The 20,211-nt window shown below is 44.7% G+C and overlaps 1 protein-coding gene across 3 annotated transcripts in view; it reads left to right on the top strand.

Moving 5' to 3' along the window:
* Nucleotides 1-20,211, top strand: part of ILDR2 (immunoglobulin like domain containing receptor 2) — a 60,528-nt gene that overhangs the window by 19,752 nt on the left and 20,565 nt on the right. Inside the window, exons 4-6 of one of the 3 annotated variants that reach the window (XM_031435853.2) lie at nucleotides 15,409-15,465; nucleotides 18,163-18,309; nucleotides 19,406-19,582. The exons of 1 other annotated variant lie outside the window; for it this stretch is intronic. In XM_031435853.2, the coding sequence (XP_031291713.2) occupies nucleotides 15,409-15,465; nucleotides 18,163-18,309; nucleotides 19,406-19,582 (381 nt within the window). The remainder of the gene's footprint in view (nucleotides 1-15,408; nucleotides 15,466-18,162; nucleotides 18,310-19,405; nucleotides 19,583-20,211) is intronic. One more of the 3 variants, XM_064477951.1, reaches the window with a different exon arrangement.

Raw genomic sequence — 20,211 nt, 5'->3', positions numbered from 1 at the left:
TTCCTCTGAAGACTTTGGGGAGCCAGTGAAGAAGCTGTTGCAGAGGAATGAAATGAGATCTCAGGGTCAGAACAATTAGGACCGGGAAGTCTCTTGTTAGGGAGGAGGGTTAGAACAGAAGGATCGGTTACGGGGCTGCTGCAGGGTGAGACGGTACGAGATTATGAACCAGAGTGATGAACTGAGAAGGGACAACATAGAAACATTTCTGAGATGGAAGTGATGGGTCTTGACGACTAATTAAAAACACGAGAGAGAGAGGGATGAGTCAAAAGGACCCCGTTGTTTCTGGCCAACTGGGTAACCAACTGTTTTGTCAACCCAGATAGAGGACGCAGGTTGGGAAGCAGGTTGAAGAGTCAGGAGAACGAGTTTGGTTGCTGACATGTGCAGTATGGGAGGCCTGTGGGACACCAAGGTGGAGATGCCTTGCTGACAATTAAAAATATAGGTCTGGAACTCAGTGGAGAAGCAGGGATTAGAGATGATAGATTTGAGAGTCATGAGTGGTAGTCACAACCATGAAAGAAGAGATGAGTCACCCAGGAAGATTATATAAAGTGAAAAGGGCCAAGGACAGAACCTCATCCACCTTACATTCTGGTTTGACCTCATGTGAGTGGTAACACTGGTGCCGCACGTGTCCTTGTCTTGGTCTCCCCTGCCACACTGGGAGCTTCTCAATAGCACTGGACCATGAACTCTTCAGAGGCAAGGACCAGTTCTCATTCATCTTTATATCTGCGATGCCTAGCAGAGTGTCTAGAATAAAGGAGCTTGAGTGAATGTTTCAAAATGTTAAATAGACAGAATCTGTAACTAATACTTACTTTGTGCCTCTTAAATGTTAGTCAATACTAAGTATATAATTGTTGACTTCTGAAGTGTTGATACAATCAATGTCTACAGCCTCAAGTGAGATAGAACATGGTTTAATCTCATCGGTCATGATTCTTTATCTGGGTATTCAAATAATTACTAAGCAACAGATCCATCAGGGACTATGGCTGAAAGCAACAGAAGTAGACACTGGCTAACTTAAGCAGGAATGGAATTCGTTGGAAGGATATTAACACTGAAAGGAAGGCTGGAAAATCAGTCTCCAAAAAAGGATAATATATTCGGGTAACACCTATTAGCTTCTGTTAAAAAACAAACAAACAAACCCTTAAATGTCAGTGACTTACCACAACAGAAATTCATTACTTCATCTTGTCATATTCAGATGTGGGTTCAGAGGCTTCCCTGGGGAGCTCCCTTCCAAGCGGTGGGGCTGGGGTCTAGGCTTCTCCATTGTTCAGCTTACTGCATTGGAGAACTTTGCTCCCAGCTGCACAGAAAGAGGAAGTGAGGAAGATCACGTGGGACTTTTTAGGAGTCAGGTCTGTCAGCGACACAGGTTACTCCTGTTATTTTGTATGTGCCCAGGAAGAAAGTGAAAATATTTTGATGAACACAGCGCAATCCCTGCCCTGCCAGAGATGCTCTAAGGTGTATATAGCAAGAATTCATAGAATTCTAAAAGAATGCCTTTAGGGCTCCATGGACGTTAAAAAAATCAACTTTTTTTTTTTTTTCTAATCTCACATTTGCTCACTCAAGAATCAGTCTTGGAAAAGAGAGTCCATTTGGCCCAGTTTGGGCAGGTGTCCACTGCTTAGCCTTGGGAGATCAGAGGCTCTTGGTGGCTAGTCCATCAAGATACAGAGAAGAATTAATTCCTCAAAGGAAACTGAGGCACTGTTACAAAAAAAAAAAAAAAAAAAAGAAGGGGAGAATGGATGTGAGATGCCTGAAAAAGCAATAAATATCCACTAAAGTGATACCATTACTACATCTCCTACTGTTGTTAATGTACACTGATAATAATTTGAGTTCACAAAATTTTTCTATAATAACTTTATAACATAGGAGAGCAGACATTACTTTTCTTGTTTTTCAAATGAAGAAATTAACATTCAAGTTTTGTAACTATTATCCTAGTTAAAAAAAAAAATGTCGCTGATCAAACCCAAGTGCTTTGATTCCTAGCCTCCTCTCTTTCCTTGATACCACATGACCTGTCTATATTAAGAAGCTATAGAATGCTCCCCTGCATAAGCCATGCTTGCAAAAAATGTGGTTGCTGCTTGAGGCCATAGGTAACGATTTTTACTTGTCCCAGATTTGCTTTAGTTTTTCATTTGATTTCTGTGAAACTGCTTATAACCATTGACCTCAGCCCTCACTTCAAAGACATAGTTGTTCTTGTCTAGATTGCATACCTCCCCACTGAGCGAGACCCACCCCTCTCTTCCCCATACTTCTGAGCCATCTACACATCACTGTGGATGCTTCTTTTAGAGGTTTCAGAAGTATCTGCAGTTGTGATTCAGGGAAATGGGAGGATAACCGCTCATTCAGCATCAAACACAAAAACTATACTGAACACTCTTTTAATCTCTTTTTGATGATTCAGAAGGTAGAGTCATTTTGAAGTTGGAAATGCACATGGTATTTTGAGTGCTTTGAGATGAGGGTGACAGCTACCTTAGAAATATTTAGACAGATGTTTTGGGATGGTAGGGCCATAGCAGCAGACAGTCACAGAAGGTGGAAGTGTCCAGAAATCTGCCACCCTGAGATTAGACATTGGTCTAGGATCAGTGGCAGGAACAGTCTGTTTATAACCTGGAACCATGCCACTGTTTGGATAGGAATAAAGTTCCCTTGGGCAGCTCCAGCTGGCAGGAAAAGGACCTCACCATTCAGGAAGGCTCAAGCAGGGAAGTTGTTATTTTAAAATCTGAAAGCAGCTCGCCTTGTTCTTGTTTCTTTCTGTGCACCATATAAGGGCCTGACCCCTTCTTTCTGATGGCTCATTGGTAGCTTGTTTTTTAAGGGCCAAGTATAAAAAGGAGGGAAAGGGTCCCAGTGGAAATATGGCTGGAGGAACACTTGTGCCCCTGGACCAAGAACAGAAAAACAGGACATGAGTTAAGGAGTGTTCAGAATGAAAGCTAAGGAAGATTTTCCTAATGATAAATAGCAATTTTTGGAAATTAGGGTTGGTAGAGGGAAATTATAGAGACTCCCTCTCTGATGATGAGCTTTCTTTTTTTTATAAACTAAAAAAAAGGAAGTTTATTTTTAAACTTTTTTGTTTTTAATTAAAGTATAGTTGATTTACCATGTTGTATTTGTTTCTGGTATACAGTGAAGTGATTCAGTTTTATATATATACATATGTATATATATAAAATATATATGAATATATACACATATAAAATACATATATATGAATATATTTACCTTTTCATGTTCTTTTCCACTATAGGTTATTATAAGATATTGAATAGAGTTCCCTGTGCTCTACAGGTCCCTGTTGTTTATCTCTTTTATATACAGTAGTTTGTATATGATGAGCTTCCAACATGGAACAGGTTTTCTTGTTCAGGATATTAGGATAAACACGATGGCTTTAGAGTTCAATCTATAAATCTGACCTCATCTAAAAGATCCACAGATTGCAGAATTAATTCTCTCTATAGAGTGATGCCCCGAATACTGCTGTCTTGTTTTGTTTTAATACCGCCTCTGTTTTAGGGAAAAAATGGTACATGTTTATTGTAAAAATTCCAAACAAAACAGAAAAGGACAAAACAAGAAAATGTCTCCTGAAATCTCATCATCCAGAGCTGACTGTGTGTTCTTCAGAACTCTTTTGATTGCAAGGGATCGATACTTAAACTGGCTCAGGGGAACGTTTTGGCTTAGGTAACCGGTAAGTCCCGGGATATTCCTAGCTTCAGGCATGTCTGAGTCCCAGTGCTCAGATCATCTGTGTCCTCTGTGTCAGTTTCATTCTTAGGAAGACTCTCTCCACTTGCGCCAAACGTGGCCCCCAGCAGGCCCAGGCTTCCATGGTCTTTAACACCTTACATCTCAGGAGGATAAACTGCCTCTCTCCATAGTTTCAGCAAAAGTCCTGTTGTTGGGAGTGAGTTGTTCTTTGGGAGAGGAACGTAGGGTACCACTAGCCCCAAACGAACCATGTGAATTGAAGGGAAGAGGGAAAAGGAATCGCTTCCTCACAAGAAATTGGGCATTTGTTTCCAAGTGAAGAAGATAAGAATGCCAGGCAGCCAAAAACACATATTGTTAATGTTTGATGGAATTCACCAATTTCTGCTTCTTTATAGGCCAAATGCAATGCTATTCCAGGAGGCCAGAAATAGGCTTGTCCCAGCAGGTCCTTGTGAGTAGGTGCTAAGTTGGGACTGAGTCTTCCCTGTGAAGGTAATGCCACAGAATTACCTTTGTTTTCCTGTCATGCCTCTAGTTTTCCTTCCATCTTCTCCTGTGACTTACCCAGAAGTACAGAATATATTACCCAGAGAAGAGGTAGAGAAACAGGCATGCATGAATTTTTAAAGAAAAATCAAGTTATTCACAATACTGTGCCTGAAATTGTTATTCTGGTCTAAAATCAACCTTTCTGCCTATTAGTATTAAAAAGCCATTAAGAACGTAATAATAAGGAACCAGGGAATTCCTGGGAGGAGACATCTCAGAACTTGTGACCGGCTTTGATGGGAGTCAGTTTCTATGGCTGTGCAGAAATACTCTGGTGCTCACCCCTGTGTCCATGCTGCATCCCATCTTACCCCCACCTCCATGTCATTGGTTCTGGCTGTTTAGAAAGGCTACTTGTTGCCAAGTCTCCCCCTCCCCCTTCTCTTCCTCTTTGCCAGCCCCAGCCCGTGCTGCTAACCAAGGAGATTTGCCGATTAAGAGGGCTTCAGCTCAGAGAGTTCCCATGGCAACAGCCTCCTCGGAGGTCTTTGTTGCCTGCTAAAACTTTGATCTCTGAGAGTGGCTGCTGCTGTTTCTCTCGAAGATTTATAAACAGAGGAAGAGGGGGAAAGAATTGGAGGAGAAGAAAGAAAAGTTTACTCCTGGCAGAAGGGAGAGAAGGAATTAATTACAGAGCCACACTCTAGCCATAAATCTGAGGGTTTCTCCTTTGGAGCATCCTTTGACTTCGGCTGTGCCCACGTTTTCATTTGTAGACTCGATTATACTGCAGCTATCTTGGCTCCACATGAAAGACCTCAAGAGGAGTTGATTCCTCTAGGAGGACGGGCTTGTCCCATCTAGCTTCAGACTTCCAGAAGAGCCAAGCAAACTGCACTGGCTCCCGTGAAAGGAGAGACATGAAACCAAGGGGAGGAAGCTTTTTAGGACTCAGCCCCACTGGCTTTTCTCCCAGTGCGTCCTCTCTGAGTCCTGGCTGCTTTGCCCTGAGCTTACCTAGATGCCCCTGTTGGTCTTGGTTTTGAGAAGAACCAGAAAAATGTGTCGAAGGAATGGAGGAGAAGGACAAGCCAGAAAAGTCAGCCAGGCATTGACTAGAATCTGATTCTGATTAATGGCTGTCAGTTCTACTGTTTGAGGAATGGAGGGGGGTTGTGGTTGCTCCAAAGACTAGGGATCATGCCTTCAACTCTTTGCAGGGAGCCTCCTACAGCCTTCAGACCTCTCTACTGCTGAATTGCAACCTTGCTCTTTGATAGGCACCGTGGAATGGAATCAGTTTTGCTTCAAGTATGATTTATATTTAAATTATGATTTAACTTTTAACTAGTCTTTTTTGCATACTACATCCCTAGCACAATGAGGATACAAAGTAAATAAATGACACTGTCTTGTCCCTATAAAAATTACTATCTTTTGTTAAAATATGTTTTGTATTTCTGAAGCAATGAGAGAACAGTGCAAGAAAAGATGAACACTGTATTTGATGTTCAAGAGGGGCCGATTTTGCCCCCCAGGAGATATTCGGCCATGTTTAGAAGCACTTCTGGAAGTCACACCTTGCGGGGGGCTATGGCATCCAGTGGTTAGAGCCCAAGGAGGTTGCTGTACGTCCTACAGTGCACAGAACAGCCCTCCTACCCCCCAACAAAGAATTATCTGGCCCCAAATGTCAATAGCGCCAAGGTTGCAAAACCCTGATTTTGACCAAAGGTCAATCTGGATGCTGGGTAAGGTCCACTATGAAGAGCATAGGCTGGGGTCAGATGTCCGTGGACTCAGTGCAGGATATAGCCTTTGACAAGTCAATCTTGAGGAGTCTTGCTCTCCTTAACTGTAAAAATGGAGGAGGGCTGATAAAAGTCACATGGAAGACCTGTTGTGAGGATTGAATAGCACATAATGCGAACTCAGTAAATGTCAGTTCCCTTCTCCTGCCCCTTCCTGTCCCCCACATCTCATTGCCAGTGTGTCATCCCTAATCCAGGGGAACCCTGTTTACGGAATGCTGTGTTCCGGGACGCCTCCCAGAAAGCCGACTTTCCTTTAGCCCATTCCATAGGCAGAGGCTTTCATGAGCCCTCTGTGAATTGGCAATCCTATTACTAATAGATTCATGTTTTCTCTATGACATCTGTGCAGCGCCTTGCGAGTAGTGACCCTGATCAGTCCTGTGGGAATCTTCCTGCTTGTGGAACTTGGGGCATTCTGTCCCAGCATGCTATCTTTTGGTTCCTGTGTTTTGGTTGCTGTAGGAAGTCCCCATCTCTCAGTTAATTACAGGGTGTTTACTACCCAACCTAAATACAAGGCTTAAGTCATACAGGCCATTTGATACGATAAACTCTGGAAGGATTTGGGGAACATCTGAGACTTGGATTAGGATCTGGATGGGCCTAGAAAGACTTTAGATAGCATGAGCTTATAATTTATCATCCAAACGAGGATACTCCTGAGAGTGAAAAGAGGAGACTTTTAATAATTTATGTCAAGACAACAGGCTGGTATGGTGGTCACCCCATCTTTAGAGATGATCACCTTGAAGGTTCTTTGTTTGATTGAAGGGAACAGATGATCCAGGGGAGCTGGGGGCAGATGAGTTTCAGCTCACCTTCACCTGCTGAACCCTGGATGTTAGATTGCGGTCTGTTCACGGGGACCTAGGGACGTGCACCTCTCCATTCATTTACTAGAAGCAAGCAAAGGGGCCCTGCTAAGAGGTGGTGGTTTGCAGTGTAAGTTGCTCATTGAAAAATATGTGCTAAGATTTCTGAAGGGTAAGTGGAGAGAGTATAACTCAATGGTACAGTGCATGCCTAGCATGCATGAAGTCCTGAGTTCAATCCCCAGTACCTCCACTAAACAAACAAACAAACAAACAAACCCAACCCCACCCCACCCCCCCAAATTTCTGAAGGGTAAAGGATGCCCTTTTAGGCTCTTAACTGCCGCGGGTTGTTAAGAGGACACACGAGATCTTGAAGGCACTGTTTGCCCGCCCGTCATCCCCAGCCGCCCAGTCCCGCGCTGGGACTGCTCTCCCCTCCGCACCCCAGCTCCCTCGCCGCCTTTCTCCCGCCTCACTATTTTTGCCTCACTTGTTGCTCATCACTGTGGGAGGAAACTCGGCCCTCAATTAGTGCGCATTCCTGAAGCCTGCGGTTGCCGTGGTTACCCGGGCGGGCGCTGGAGCAGCTGGGTCAGCCCGCCAGCCTCATTGTAGTCCATGGACCCGGCGGCGACAAAAATGCGAGGCCCGAGCGCGGGAGGGAGGGGACCCGGCCCCGCAGAGGGGAGGCACCGGGGGCCCGCAGGAGAGTGGGTGTCGCCGAGAAATCGGCTCAGCCCTGGAAAGAAAGAATGGCAGCCTTTGAAAGCCGGTCAGGAGACAGTCTTGGCATTTTTCTCCAAAGCCAGCTGCCGCTATTCAAGTGCGCAGGTTTGCGTTCACACGGGGAAAAGTGCCTCCGAGTTCGCCCTGGGAAATGCACCATGGGGGAAGCCCCTCAAACCGGGAGCCGGGCTGGCCACGGAGGAAGGGGCAGGAACTCTGACAAGCCAGGACCTACCAAGCTGGGTGCCCCTCCATGTCTGCCTCAGACCACCTGACCTTTTTGGTTTAAGGAGACTAGACATTCTTGATATCTTTGCATCTAAGGTGTCTGTGCCAGTCTGATAGATGGAGCACAGTGAGCTCAGGAAATCACACTGGGCACCAAGAAACTCAATTTCCTCCTTGCATTAAATCCCACCCTGCTCCGCATCTCTTTGGAGTCAAACCTAGCTGTCTCTTCTGTGTTTCATCTCAAGCCAAGCTGAGCATGTTGTATTACTAATAATACTTTGTATCTGTTCGCTCTCTGGGGCTAGGGGGTTGGATCGCTATCGCACTTTGCAAAGGCAGAGAGCTTCACAACCTTCTTTATTATTGTTTGTTAGTTTGTAGCAGCATGGTGAATGCCTTTTCATTAGCACACACTGTTATGATGTATTCAGTAATCATTTTCTGCTCACAGCTTTACAAGGTGCTGAAAATTTTAACCGTCTCCGACACTCCTATATCCAAAAATTATACTTTAATTACGTAAGTAGAGCAACAATGCCACAAACACAAATTCTAACATTTCTAAATTAAGACTAAGCAAAGCTTGAGGGGGAGTGAGATGTTGGGGAAAAAATCCTGGAATGGGGGTGAGTAGACACACGTTCTACTCCTGGTTCAGTTATTAGTCAGCTGTGTGACTTTGGGTAAGATTCTTAAGCTCTCTTGAGGCTCAGGTTCCTGAAAGCGTGGAGTGGGTTATGGGTTAGATGACCTCTGAGATCCTTTCTAGCAATCCAGTCTGATTCTGGAACTCTGTGTGAATAGAAGTCAGTGCCTTAGGCCGAGCTTAAGATCACTGCTGGAAAGCCTGAAGCACTTATTAACAGTTAATTGCAGACGATCCAATACGAGTCACTTTGTGGAGAGAATCCACAGTCAGAATTATTCACTATAATGTAAAGTGAGCTAAAATGTAATGGACACAAAAGGAAAAACAACACACATGACATGCTTAAATACAGTTTACAAATATAAATAAAAGAAGGGGAGGCTATATCCACATTTGCGATGGATAATCATAAACCGTATTTATTGAATTGCATGGTTGCCATGGGAATATAGAATAAAAACAGGGATGTGTGTGCCCTTGGGGAATTTCCAATCTATTTGGGATTCCAAATAGCCATAGAAACAACTGTATGCTTAAAAGGGCCGGAGAAAAATATCTGTGGTCTTCAAAGACTTACGAAAGAAACACTTTGGAGGGTTAGGAGCTGAGAGAACAAGGGTGAAAACAGTATATTCCTGAAAATGAATCCAGGGCATCTTAGGAAGGCTTGGAAGTGGGATGAAGCCCAGATGTGTATTAAACAGAAGGGGAAAGGGGGGAACCACAAGGAGCTGGGGGAGAAAAGCATCCTGGATCATCCTGAAGGTTCATTTGTATAATATACAGGCAAACCCAAGGAGGACTCTAAGTTAGTATGTTTCAAAGAAATGAATGGAGATAACTATGCTGTCAGTAGTGGTGAGATCGCAAGGACGAAGGAAGTGTTGTTCCCCCTCCTTTTCGTAAGTTCCAGGGCATTAAAAAAAGGTGTCTGTTGTCATTGGGTAACTGAGTGGGAGATCTAAGATCTGAAAACAAGTTTGTCCTACACTCAGCATTTCTGCACCTTCCATTGCACTTCAAAAGCTTGGACTAATGATCAGAGCTTGGATTTAAGTTTTAAGACTCAAGACAAAAACAGTTTTTTTGGATAAAATTTGTATGCATATTGTATCTCTCTGTAATGACTACCTTAAAAATACCCCAGCCTGATGGCTTTCAACTGCTGGGGTGGGGTGTGTGTAGGGGGTGGGTCTTCAATCGCCTGAGATAGCAAGATGGCCTTTGGGGATATTCCAGTGACTAGAGGATGCTCTTGGCATTGAGCCCTGAGCCCAGGGGTGCTAAACAGTCTCCAGTACCTAGAATAGTGCTGAACGAAGGTGTGGTTCCTTCACATTCTCATTCAGAGCCTTTTTCCTTTCTGAGATGGATAAAAGGCACTATCATGAGCAGTAAATCAGAAGTCCAGGCAGAAGCCCAGAATAGAAAACAATGGGGATTTACTTCTGGAAAAACTTCAGCATCCTGATGGGTGAGCTGCCTCCTCATGCTGGGCTTCTGGGGATGCAGCATAGAGCACAGTCCTCGCCCCAGAAGGGTTTCCATCCTGCTAGTGGAGGCACACGTAAAGGAATCACCGCCACCGAGAGAGAAGTACTCTAATGCAGGTGTGGACAGTGGTCCTCGGGAGCACGGAGGAGGAGGCACCTACTCAGGGCAGTATTCTTACAGGGCTCTGGTGGAGCATATTTCAGAGTAAGGATTTGCACAGAGCAGGGGATTGAAAAGTTCATTGGCTGGTTGTCTTAGTACAGAAGGTAAGTACGTCCTGAATTGAGAGCCTGGCCAACCTAGGAAAGGGTATTAGAACCTTGGGGAAATGTCACCAGGACACGCTGAGTTGTGAAATATGCAAAGATAATGCCACGGTAGAGGAGAAGTAGGAAACTAGGTAAAGATTGTGTCTCTAGGGGGGCAGCCTCATGACTTGGTGGAACCTGATGTCAAAAATGAAAAAAAAAAAAAAAAGATGAAGACATTGGATTTGGCAGGAAGAAGGTCCTGTGAGTTTGATAAGCCTTGTGACACAGAAGCAGATGACTAAAACTGAGTTCTCATCCTCACACTGTTGGGCAAGCTGCATGGGCCAGCCTGAGGCTTTCAGGCACAGGGATCATGTCTTGTTCTCTGTATCTGCACTTGGCACTGTATACACTTCTTTGTTGACTGAATGAATGAATAAACGATGAATGAATGACTTGGAGGCATTCCAGGAATGAGCTTGTTCTCAGGAATATGCACAAAGAGTTCAGTTGGGGATAACTTCAAGGTGTCAATGGCAGAAAACAGCTGAAGTGGGAAATTATAGAGGTAAAATCTGGAAGTTGTTTTATTCACAATGATTGTTTTCTTCCCTCATCATTCAACCCAAAGTATGTGAACGTTTTTGGCTATGAAGTTGGTGACGGCATGGTTTGATACTGGCACTTGTGTGTGTGTGTGTATACAAACTATTAGTATGCCTGATTCATTTGGTCTATTCATGTGGAAATTTCTTAAAAGTAATGGATTTTGCAAGGTTTGGGGAAAACTGTTTGAGTGCTTACATGAAAACTGTATTTTCTACTTGTATTCTGAGCTGCAGTTTGACAAGAGTAAATGTGGTCTTCCATTTGCTGGGTCTGTTTTCCATCCTTTTCTTAGATGTTAAAGTGACTTGTAATTGCCACTCTTTAAATGAATCCTGGAAGAATGACAGTGATTCATAAGTGTTGGTAAAGAGCTGCTGAAATCTGGAATGTATTTACTGCAACTGTTTGGACTCTGTAAGATCAGACCTTCATTGGACATAGCAGAATAGAAGAGGGAGAGAAGATAGAGCATTTCTAGCTGGCAACAGCAGTTCTTAGGAACTGTTAAAACGAGAAGCTGGAAGCAAAATGACTTTCAGAAATAGAGGATTCCAGCATAAGTCCACTTTTTAAAATGTCTTTAGCTCAGGAAAATATAAGTCATGGTATAAAAGCCAGAGAGCTTTGCTGTCTCTCTACTGTTGACATAACATAGTGGTATATTGTCTGCTATCCCCAAACTCCTACTATGTTCTCGATTCTGAAGACATTTAATTTTAGCCACTTTACTGCAAAAGTCTGTCACCCACGCCACCCCGGGGCTAACATTACACGGGTGCATTGTGGGAAGCCTTCACCATCTTCTGAAGCATCAGCGATTGGCTGTCACTTTAGGAGAACGAGAAGCTTGATGTATGTCTTCTATTGGAGTGACAAGCTTTGTGAATCTCCTGTCCATGTTTCATATTTTAACGTTCTCAATTACACATATAAAAAAAAAAATCTAAATAAGCCCCTTCATTGTTCTTCCGCAAGCCCATTCCAGCTCCCCAGAAATAAGAAGGGCTAACAATTTGGTGGGTAATACTGTTGTTTTCAGATTCTGATTTGAACATAGGTGCCTAAGAGCTTACATTCGCTAACATTCTGTATGTAGAAGCAGTGTCAGGACACCATCGAGGTGACTTCACAGCCCGCGGGGAAATCCTACCTTTGTATTACATCTATTCACAATCATATCTGTGTGTATATACCCCTCAGAGGTGGCAAGCATGTGATCCCTGGGCTCTGTACAGCCCCCAAATGTATTTTGCACGGCTTGTCTGGTGACTTTTAAAAAATATATGAATGGGTTGCCAACATTTGAAAATCAGGATACTTCGCAGAAAAAATCTGGGATTTGGCTTATCTTGAAAAATAGGAAGATTTGCAACCCAGAAGACACATTCCTGAGAGACAACAATTGGCTTGAGGTGGGTAGTAGCAGCCCCTGTGGAAACAGCCTGCCATTTGCCACGCTCCCGACTGTTCCCGTTGTATGACATTTGGCCAACTGCACTTGTCTGCATTACCTACTGGTCCCCATAAATATACAGAGTTGAGTTCACAATGCTAATCACTAAGCAAGGGATTTGAGAACTGAAAATGTTATCGATCAGGTGACCAGATAAATAATTGTCCAAATGAGAACAATTTTGAAATTAAAAAGGGGTGCTATTAATAATTACACCAGGACAACAGGCATAAGCCAGGACTGTTCTAGACAAACCAAGATATATGGTCTCCTTATTTATAGACCTCTTTGTTCAACCACTTCATTTGACTGATGAGAAAATTGAGTCCTGGAAAGAGGAAGTAACTTGCCTGCAGCAGTCCCCAAGTAAACTAATGGCAAAGCTGCCTTCAGTACCCTGACTCCTAGTCCACTGCTTTCTCCAGTAGAATGTGTAATATGTGAGCACAGTATCCTCCTTGAATGGATTTTTTAAAAATAATTAATGATTAACACAGAGCTAATCTCCTGTGAGAAAGTATATACAAACCAGTAGCTTTTATCATCAATAACATTTTTATTATAAATGTAATGAATGATTTGGGCTACAGCACATATAGAGATGTTTAAAACACTGGTAAGCTTGAGAACTAGAGCGTAAACCCAAGAAAAGCTTCTCATTTTACTTAATATAATAAGAGAGCTATTTAGAAATGCTAATTACCCAGATTAAAAAAAAAAACACCATTAAGTAAGCATCTGATAACCAGCTTGTTAAAAACACAGTATGTTGACTTCTTGATCATTGCCTACTGGCTGGTAATTAATATTAATTATGCTTTTAAGAGATGCCCACAATCCTAAATTCCCAAATCCTTGACCACCTGACTGTTGCCTTGTTGAGTCTCCAAGAGATACTTGTACAGAGAACACTCCACGTGAGACCAGTGCATACTCTTAATCACTTGCTCGGACTTTGGCCCCAAATGCCTGTCTGGTTTCCAATCCTAGGGAACTGGACTAGACCATGCATACATTTTAGAGGCACCTCTTAGCCTTTTGTTGAAGCTTAGGCCAAAGGCTAGCCCAAGAACTCTCCTTCAGGTTGTCTTTTTCCAATGACCCACTTGACTCCCACTTGTCTTTCCCAGAGACCTTGCAACAGCAGACCCCTCTTACCATGTCAGCTGCACGAGATGGAAGACAGAAAGAAGGAAGCCCTTCTTGCCGAAACCTAAAACAGAGCCAGCCTAGTGGCCCACTCCATGCTTCCTTTCCCTTGGAATGTCCCAACTAGCATTTCAAATGTGGGGCCATTTCCCATGCAGGAGACAGGACCTGGACACATTACACCACACAGGTCTTGTATAGTTGAGCCAAGAAAAAGTAAAGTGAGCAAAGAGCCCTTTTACCCGACTCCCAACACCTTGCCCCTGCTGCCGCGTCCTCCCCACAGTGTCCTGGAAGAGCTCCTTTTTCTTTGACATTTGTCAGAGCTGCTTTTCCGTGGGGTGGTTTGACAGAGGAGAGGACCAGTGACCAACCATCACCTTTAGACTCAAAATATAAACCATGTAATTAGGTAACTTTTTCTCTGATGCGCCTCAACAAACTTCAACAGGAAAAGTTCTTTTTTTTTTTTTTTTTTCAAATTTTATTTTATGTTGAAGTCTAGGTGGTTTACACTGCATAATTTCTGGAGTACAGCATACTGATTCAGTTATGCGTGTATATATTCCTTTTCATATTCTTTTTTATTATAGGTTGTTACAAGATAGTGAATAGAGTTCCCTGTGCTCTACAGTAGGACCTTGTTGTTAGGAAAAATTGTTTTCTAAATGAGCCAAATCTATATGCATGGAACAAGCCCCTAGGAGTTATATTTTCTGATAGTGACCTATGGCCACTGAACCTTTGAAGTGTTAATATTTTGGCTAAATTGGTATAAGTCAAAAATATCAAGTTATTTTCATCTTTGAAAAACTATTTTAATGTGTTTACTAGAAAAGCTAAAATTACTGTTGGATCACAATATATTTCTACCAGCCAGAGCTGTTCTAGAAGCGTATGTCATGACCATGAATGAAGTAAGATTCAGTTGCAAGCTTAGGAACCCAGTGACCTTTTGCCATCGTAAGTCCGAAAGGAGGGCTGTTTGCTAATTGCTTCCTGGTACAACTTGTTTACCAGCAAGGCTGCACTGTGGCCGAGGTACCTGGTGGGGGGCAGACAACCCATCATGGCCTTTACATTTACCTGGATATGAGGACATGGTGAAAACCTTCAGCACTTCTTTCTATATAAATCAGGCTGGTTTTTAAAAGGACTAACCTCCTCCCTAAACATCTTCCAGTGTCTTGTTTCCTGCACAGCTCTTTGCTTCTCAGAGCCCCGAGGGGCACCTGTTCTGACACCAGCCCTCAAGTTCCTATGCCATATCACGCAGAAGGCACTTGGGTCCATTCCACGCCAGCTGTGGGTACCATATGGAAAAGCCATACCATATACATATGTACAGAGTATTTCAGAAGCCAGAAGGAGTGTCGAAGAGTGTGTAACTGATCTAGCTTTATCTTTTCCTTGCCTTTGAAAACTTTAATCATTGAAATATCTTTAGGCTATAAATAGAATCTTGTAGGGAGATAATTCTGACTTAAAACCAAATATGTACTTTTTGTTTTTATATGGACATAGGACTGTGGCTGGATGTATGAAAATGTAGGTTGAACGTTTGGATACAGACGGGTTTGACTTTCCAATAAAATGTGTGGAGTAGGATATATAAATGAGTGGAGATGGTATCTATCAGTCTGCTCCGGCAGGGTTGTTCATATTTGAAGCAGACAATTCCTCCTCCTGTAATAGCTGGAGAGAAAGTTCTCTTTCTGCTTCCGCCTGGTTTAGGTGCCGAGCTCACTTCGACGGCTGCCACAGATTGACGGAGAAGGTCATTCTCTTGACTGAGACCAGCCTTGGCGATGTGTCTCTCCTACCACAAGGAGCGGGTCAATGGCCCCACCATGTAGGGTGGTGCCAATCGGAGCCAGGCTTCAGGCTGTGTTTTCCTCTGGAGTAACCGCTTTCCTTCTTCTTTTCCTTCCACCTCCTCCAGGCAGGACAGGGCTGCTTGCTGATCTCTTGCCCAGTTTTGCTGTGGAGATTATGCCAGGTATTCAGTCATTTAACTCTATATTTGCTCAATTTGCTATCACTCCATCTGTCTCGCTTCTGCATTAGTTACTAATTGCTCCATTAATGTATTGGCACATTTGTCTGTATATGTCTGTGGTGTTCTCTAGGATGAACTAAGCCCATTAGAGGAGGCTTCAAATTGTATTTATTCCGTTACTAGGCCCTAAAAAATAATGGTAATTAAATGGGGACCCAGTCCTTCAATGTGAGGTATGAAGGCCCTTTGGTAGTCTCAGTATCTCAGCAGGTCGCTATAAGTATCCTTAATGGAGTCATTGTATGTCTGCATTCCTTATTCCCTAAGTTTTATGTTTACCCATTTATTAGTGTACAACCATGGGACTCTGCGTTGCCTTTTTATAATTTTATCAAAACAATTTTTTTCAAACCTTATGAAAACTCTGCAGCCCTCCTCTGTTGGAAAGTACGCGTGTACAGATCTACATGGCTTTGTACACAATTTCGGGGGCTTCTTGGCCCCCCCAAGTCCCTGGGGTCCATGGACCACATGTCAGGGACACCTGTGCCAAATGCACACCTCTGTCTTCTCATGTAGCTTCTGCTGAATGTGCCGGCTAGATAAGCCAACATCAATTTGACAAGGCACTATAGCCCATCATGGATGGAGGCTCAGAGAGAAAGAAGAATGAACTATGGGAGAGAACATAACCAAACTCATGGAGTAGGAGAGGGTATGATTCAGTCCTGCCTTGGAGGGCTTCTGCCAAAGGGTTAAGAGCTGCATAATGGTTGAGAACAAAAGAGAGATACAAAATATTCCTGACCATTGGTTTTGACTTGGTTCAAGTTTTAAGAAACGTCCAGAGTCTTCCCAGTTGAGCTTCACTAATTTTTCTTCCATGAATTCTCCTGGTCCTTTCCCATTAGCTGGCCAAACATTCTTCTTGATGCCGAGCCCAAGGACACAAATAGATATTTCTTTGTGATCCTCCTTATCCAGAGTATGTCAGTTTTGTACCCATTTGTTCATCACAAAGAAAAACAATGTTATACTCCACCGTTTCAAACTAGATGTTGTATCTCCCAGTCCCAAGAAAGAGTTACTGTATTTTTCATATCTGGTCCTGGTTGCCTGAATTTCCCTCCCCTTTGATTCCAAGAATCCTTTCATGGGTAACATTGTTTGTTTCTCCAAGGTAACCCGCCAGTCTTTAAACCTTGACTGCCTGATCCAAGTTGTAGCCACCACACCACCCAGCTCATCTAATCCCCAAGGCCATGTCTATCTCAGGCCACATTGTGTTACTATGTTATTGCTAAGGCCCAGGCCAGAGCCCTCAACTATCTACTGTCCTCCGCAAGAATGCTCTCCAGAACATTCTAGCCAGGCACAAGGCCTTCTCACTTTCTCCCTAAAGAAAGGGTGACCTGGTTAATCTGAAGGTATTTCTGATGGATGAGTGAGGAGGGATGTTCAGGAAATGTAAGTTGTTCATTTTCTCTCTGAGGAAATTATGTTCTAAATAAAGGTCAAATAATATTATTATTAACACAAAACCCTTTATATAACAAAAATGTCATATTCCCAAGCTCCTACTGCATGTCCATTTAATTGAAGGAACATTTAAGAACTAAAATTCAAACAAAACAATGGGTACGTGAAGTTGATTGCAAAGGGAGTTTGGTAGACAGCTTTCAATCAAAATGAGTTGCTTTAATCTTTTGCTTTGAAAGGGAATCATGGTTCACTCCAGTCTGTCCCAGGCCTCCAGTGGGACACTGGGTCCTACAGCCAAGTCCCAAAAGCATGACATCAAGACAGGTCACTCAAGGGCCACAGTCATTTTTATCTAAGCCACATGGAATTGGTTTCCTTTCTCATGATCTTTTGGGTGGGCAAACAAATTAGGATTCATGTTCTGCCTCTGGCCGAGCTGTGACAATGGCAGAAATTAACACACATGGTCAGATAGACACATGTCAGCCTTGCCAGCCATCACAGCCCCAAGCCACTTTTGTCCGTGGTTGTGCCGGCCATCTAGACGGTCAGCCCAAGTGTGGTCAAACCAAACCATTCTCAGGGCACAGGGACAGCACCTTCTCTTTCTGAGCCTGTGTCTCTAGTTTCCTCTAGCAAACGTTTTGATCTCAGCCCTAATGCTGAGGACAGGAAGGGTGTCACAGGGGTGGTTAGGGACTTGGACTACCTAAATATGTTTTGATTTAGATCACATAGACATAGAGAACTTTTTTTCTCAGGACTTACACTTTTAGTGACATGATTAACTTGACTCCGAAAGATAATGTATTCACAGAACCACCACTGGACAGCTCAGCAAGCAAAGCTCCCCCTCTCCCCAGCCGGGAGCCTCTCTGCTCCTGTCCCCTACTTGTTCTGACACTACAATCCATAAGGTAAAGCCCTCTCCCCAGGAAGGGACCCTGAAACTTCCCCCTCACGTTGTACCAGGCACTCTGTGTGCTCAGTACAACCTCGGTAACCTTCCCTCCTCTCCTCGCCTGGCCCGGGGAGGCTCTGCGCTTCTCACTCTCTGAGTTCCTCCTGAGTCTGCAGGGCTCTGTGCCCTGTTATGAGATGCTTTCTTCCCCCAGGTCCCTCCCACCCTCTCCTTGCACAGGGAGACACTGCCAAGAGGGTGCCTGTCCCGGCAGGGGCCGCCTCGAGTGTGGCTTTGTCTGTGCGTCCTTCCAGAGTGGGTGTTTGTCGGCCTGGTGATCCTGGCAGTCTTCCTCTTCTTCGTCCTGGTGGGGATCTGCTGGTGCCAGTGCTGCCCGCACAGCTGCTGCTGCTATATCCGCTGCCCGTGCTGCCCGGATTCCTGCTGCTGCCCACAGGCCTGTGAGTAAAGCCACGGGTGGGGATGCAGGGCGACCGGAAGAGATGTCGCCTTTCCATCGGACAGCTGTGCACCCCGAGTGCCTTCTCCACTGCCATCCCTTCCACCCTACAAGCTGATTGTTCCAGACTCTCCTCTGCTGGGAGCCCCCAGCTTCCCGAGATGACCATTCTTGTTCTCCTTCTCACCTCCATGCACCATCCATGCTTTTTATCTCCACCTCTCACCCCCGCATTTGGAATTCCCATCAACCCTATGGATGAAAGGAAGGGCAGGTTCAGGATGGTGAGGCTGTGGGGTAAGGCTTTTGCCCTCTCTTCGGGCATCCAAGCTGGAGGAAACCTTCTCTGGTCATGCCTCTTGCGTGCAGAGAGCTCCTCTTTTTACCAACAGTGTGTGCAGTCTGCAGCCTTTGGGTCCCATTCAGCCGCAGATGAGTTGTATTTACTCCTGTGACAAAATGGTCCACAAAGGAATGGGTCCTCATTTGGGGACTCACAATTTTACCTCCCTGGCCAAGCCCATGTAGGCATTAAGGTTGGCACCCCAGCCATAAACCAAACACACCTTGAAGGAGAGAGAGACAACGTGCATCTTTAGTATCCTTAGGGACAAAGCAGCTTCCAGGAGGAGTCAGGTCCCTTGCTCTGCTTGAGCTCCCAGAGCTGGGCCATGTGCGAACCCATCGCTGGCTTTGCCTGTCTAGAAGAGGCTCAGGATCCTCCTGGAAGCAGCCCCAGGCAGCCCTGGTGCTGGGCCTCCTCCAGAGGGGCTGAGGCAGCCTACAGACAGCGTGGTTGACAGTGGGCTGCTGTGACAGCTCGCAGCACCACTGAATTACTCAGTTGCCAGGTACTACTGAACACTGTAATGCCTTATGTCATCGCCTTTTGGCAGAGCTGGAGGAGTCCAAGAGAGTGGGGGAGGATGGTTCTGATGAATCCATTCAGTCCTAGTAGAACACACACACACACACACACACACACACACACCCATGCATCCAGGAGCTCCCTTCAGCTCATCCTCGGGGATTTTTGGCATAAGGGTTGTGGAGGGTGGGACAATGTAATCTCTCTTGCTCTTCATCTCCCTCCACAGTGTATGAAGCAGGGAAAGCAGCAAAGGCCGGGTACCCTCCCTCTGTCTCCGGTGTCCCTGGCCCCTACTCCATCCCCTCTGTCCCCCTGGGAGGAGCCCCCTCACCTGGCATGCTGATGGACAAGCCGCATCCACCTCCCCTGGCACCAAGTGACTCCACTGGAGGAAGCCACAGTGGTAAATGTCGTTCCAGACTGCCTTGCCCCTCGCTCCTGCCCGGCTTCCATTCTGGTTCCTTGCTGATAAGAACTATCAGCTCAGTGATGCCTCTTTGGACAATGATTCTCCGCACTCTGGGGATGGACCAGATATCTCCTGAAAGGCTTTCCAAGAGCCGTAGGACACAGCTGTCCCTTGCTTTCTTCCCAGGCTCCTCGGTAACCAAAATGAGAAGAAGAGAGGCAAGGTGCCCCTTGAATGTTGGTCATTCAGTTAATAAATAGTTATGTCTTCCCTACCTGGTGCTCAGGGCTGTAACAGGTACCGTGAGTAACACCTAGAAGTGTAGGACATGGTTTGTCTGTCAAGCAGTATGTCCCAACCGGGGAGAGAGAATGGACCTTTATTAGGACAATTAGATGCTAAAGCGTATGGCAGTGCGAGTTCACAGGAGAAAGAGCTCGAATGTTTTCAGAGTCTTCAGGGGAGAGGTGAGATTTGAGCTGGGCCTAGAGGAATGTGAAGGAATGAGCAGCAGAGACACACACAGGCCAGCCCGGAGCCAGGAGAACAGTGTGTGGGTGTGACAGCGTCCAGCTTGTCTGTCTGAAGGGAAGACAGTGGAAGAATACGGTGGAGCCAGATTT

This window comes from Camelus dromedarius, chromosome 23 (genome assembly GCF_036321535.1).
Source record: "Camelus dromedarius isolate mCamDro1 chromosome 23, mCamDro1.pat, whole genome shotgun sequence".
In the NCBI taxonomy this organism is placed as follows: Eukaryota; Metazoa; Chordata; class Mammalia; order Artiodactyla; family Camelidae; genus Camelus; species Camelus dromedarius.
Note: the sequence above shows the minus strand (reverse complement) of the source record. Positions and strands in the feature narration are given on the sequence as shown.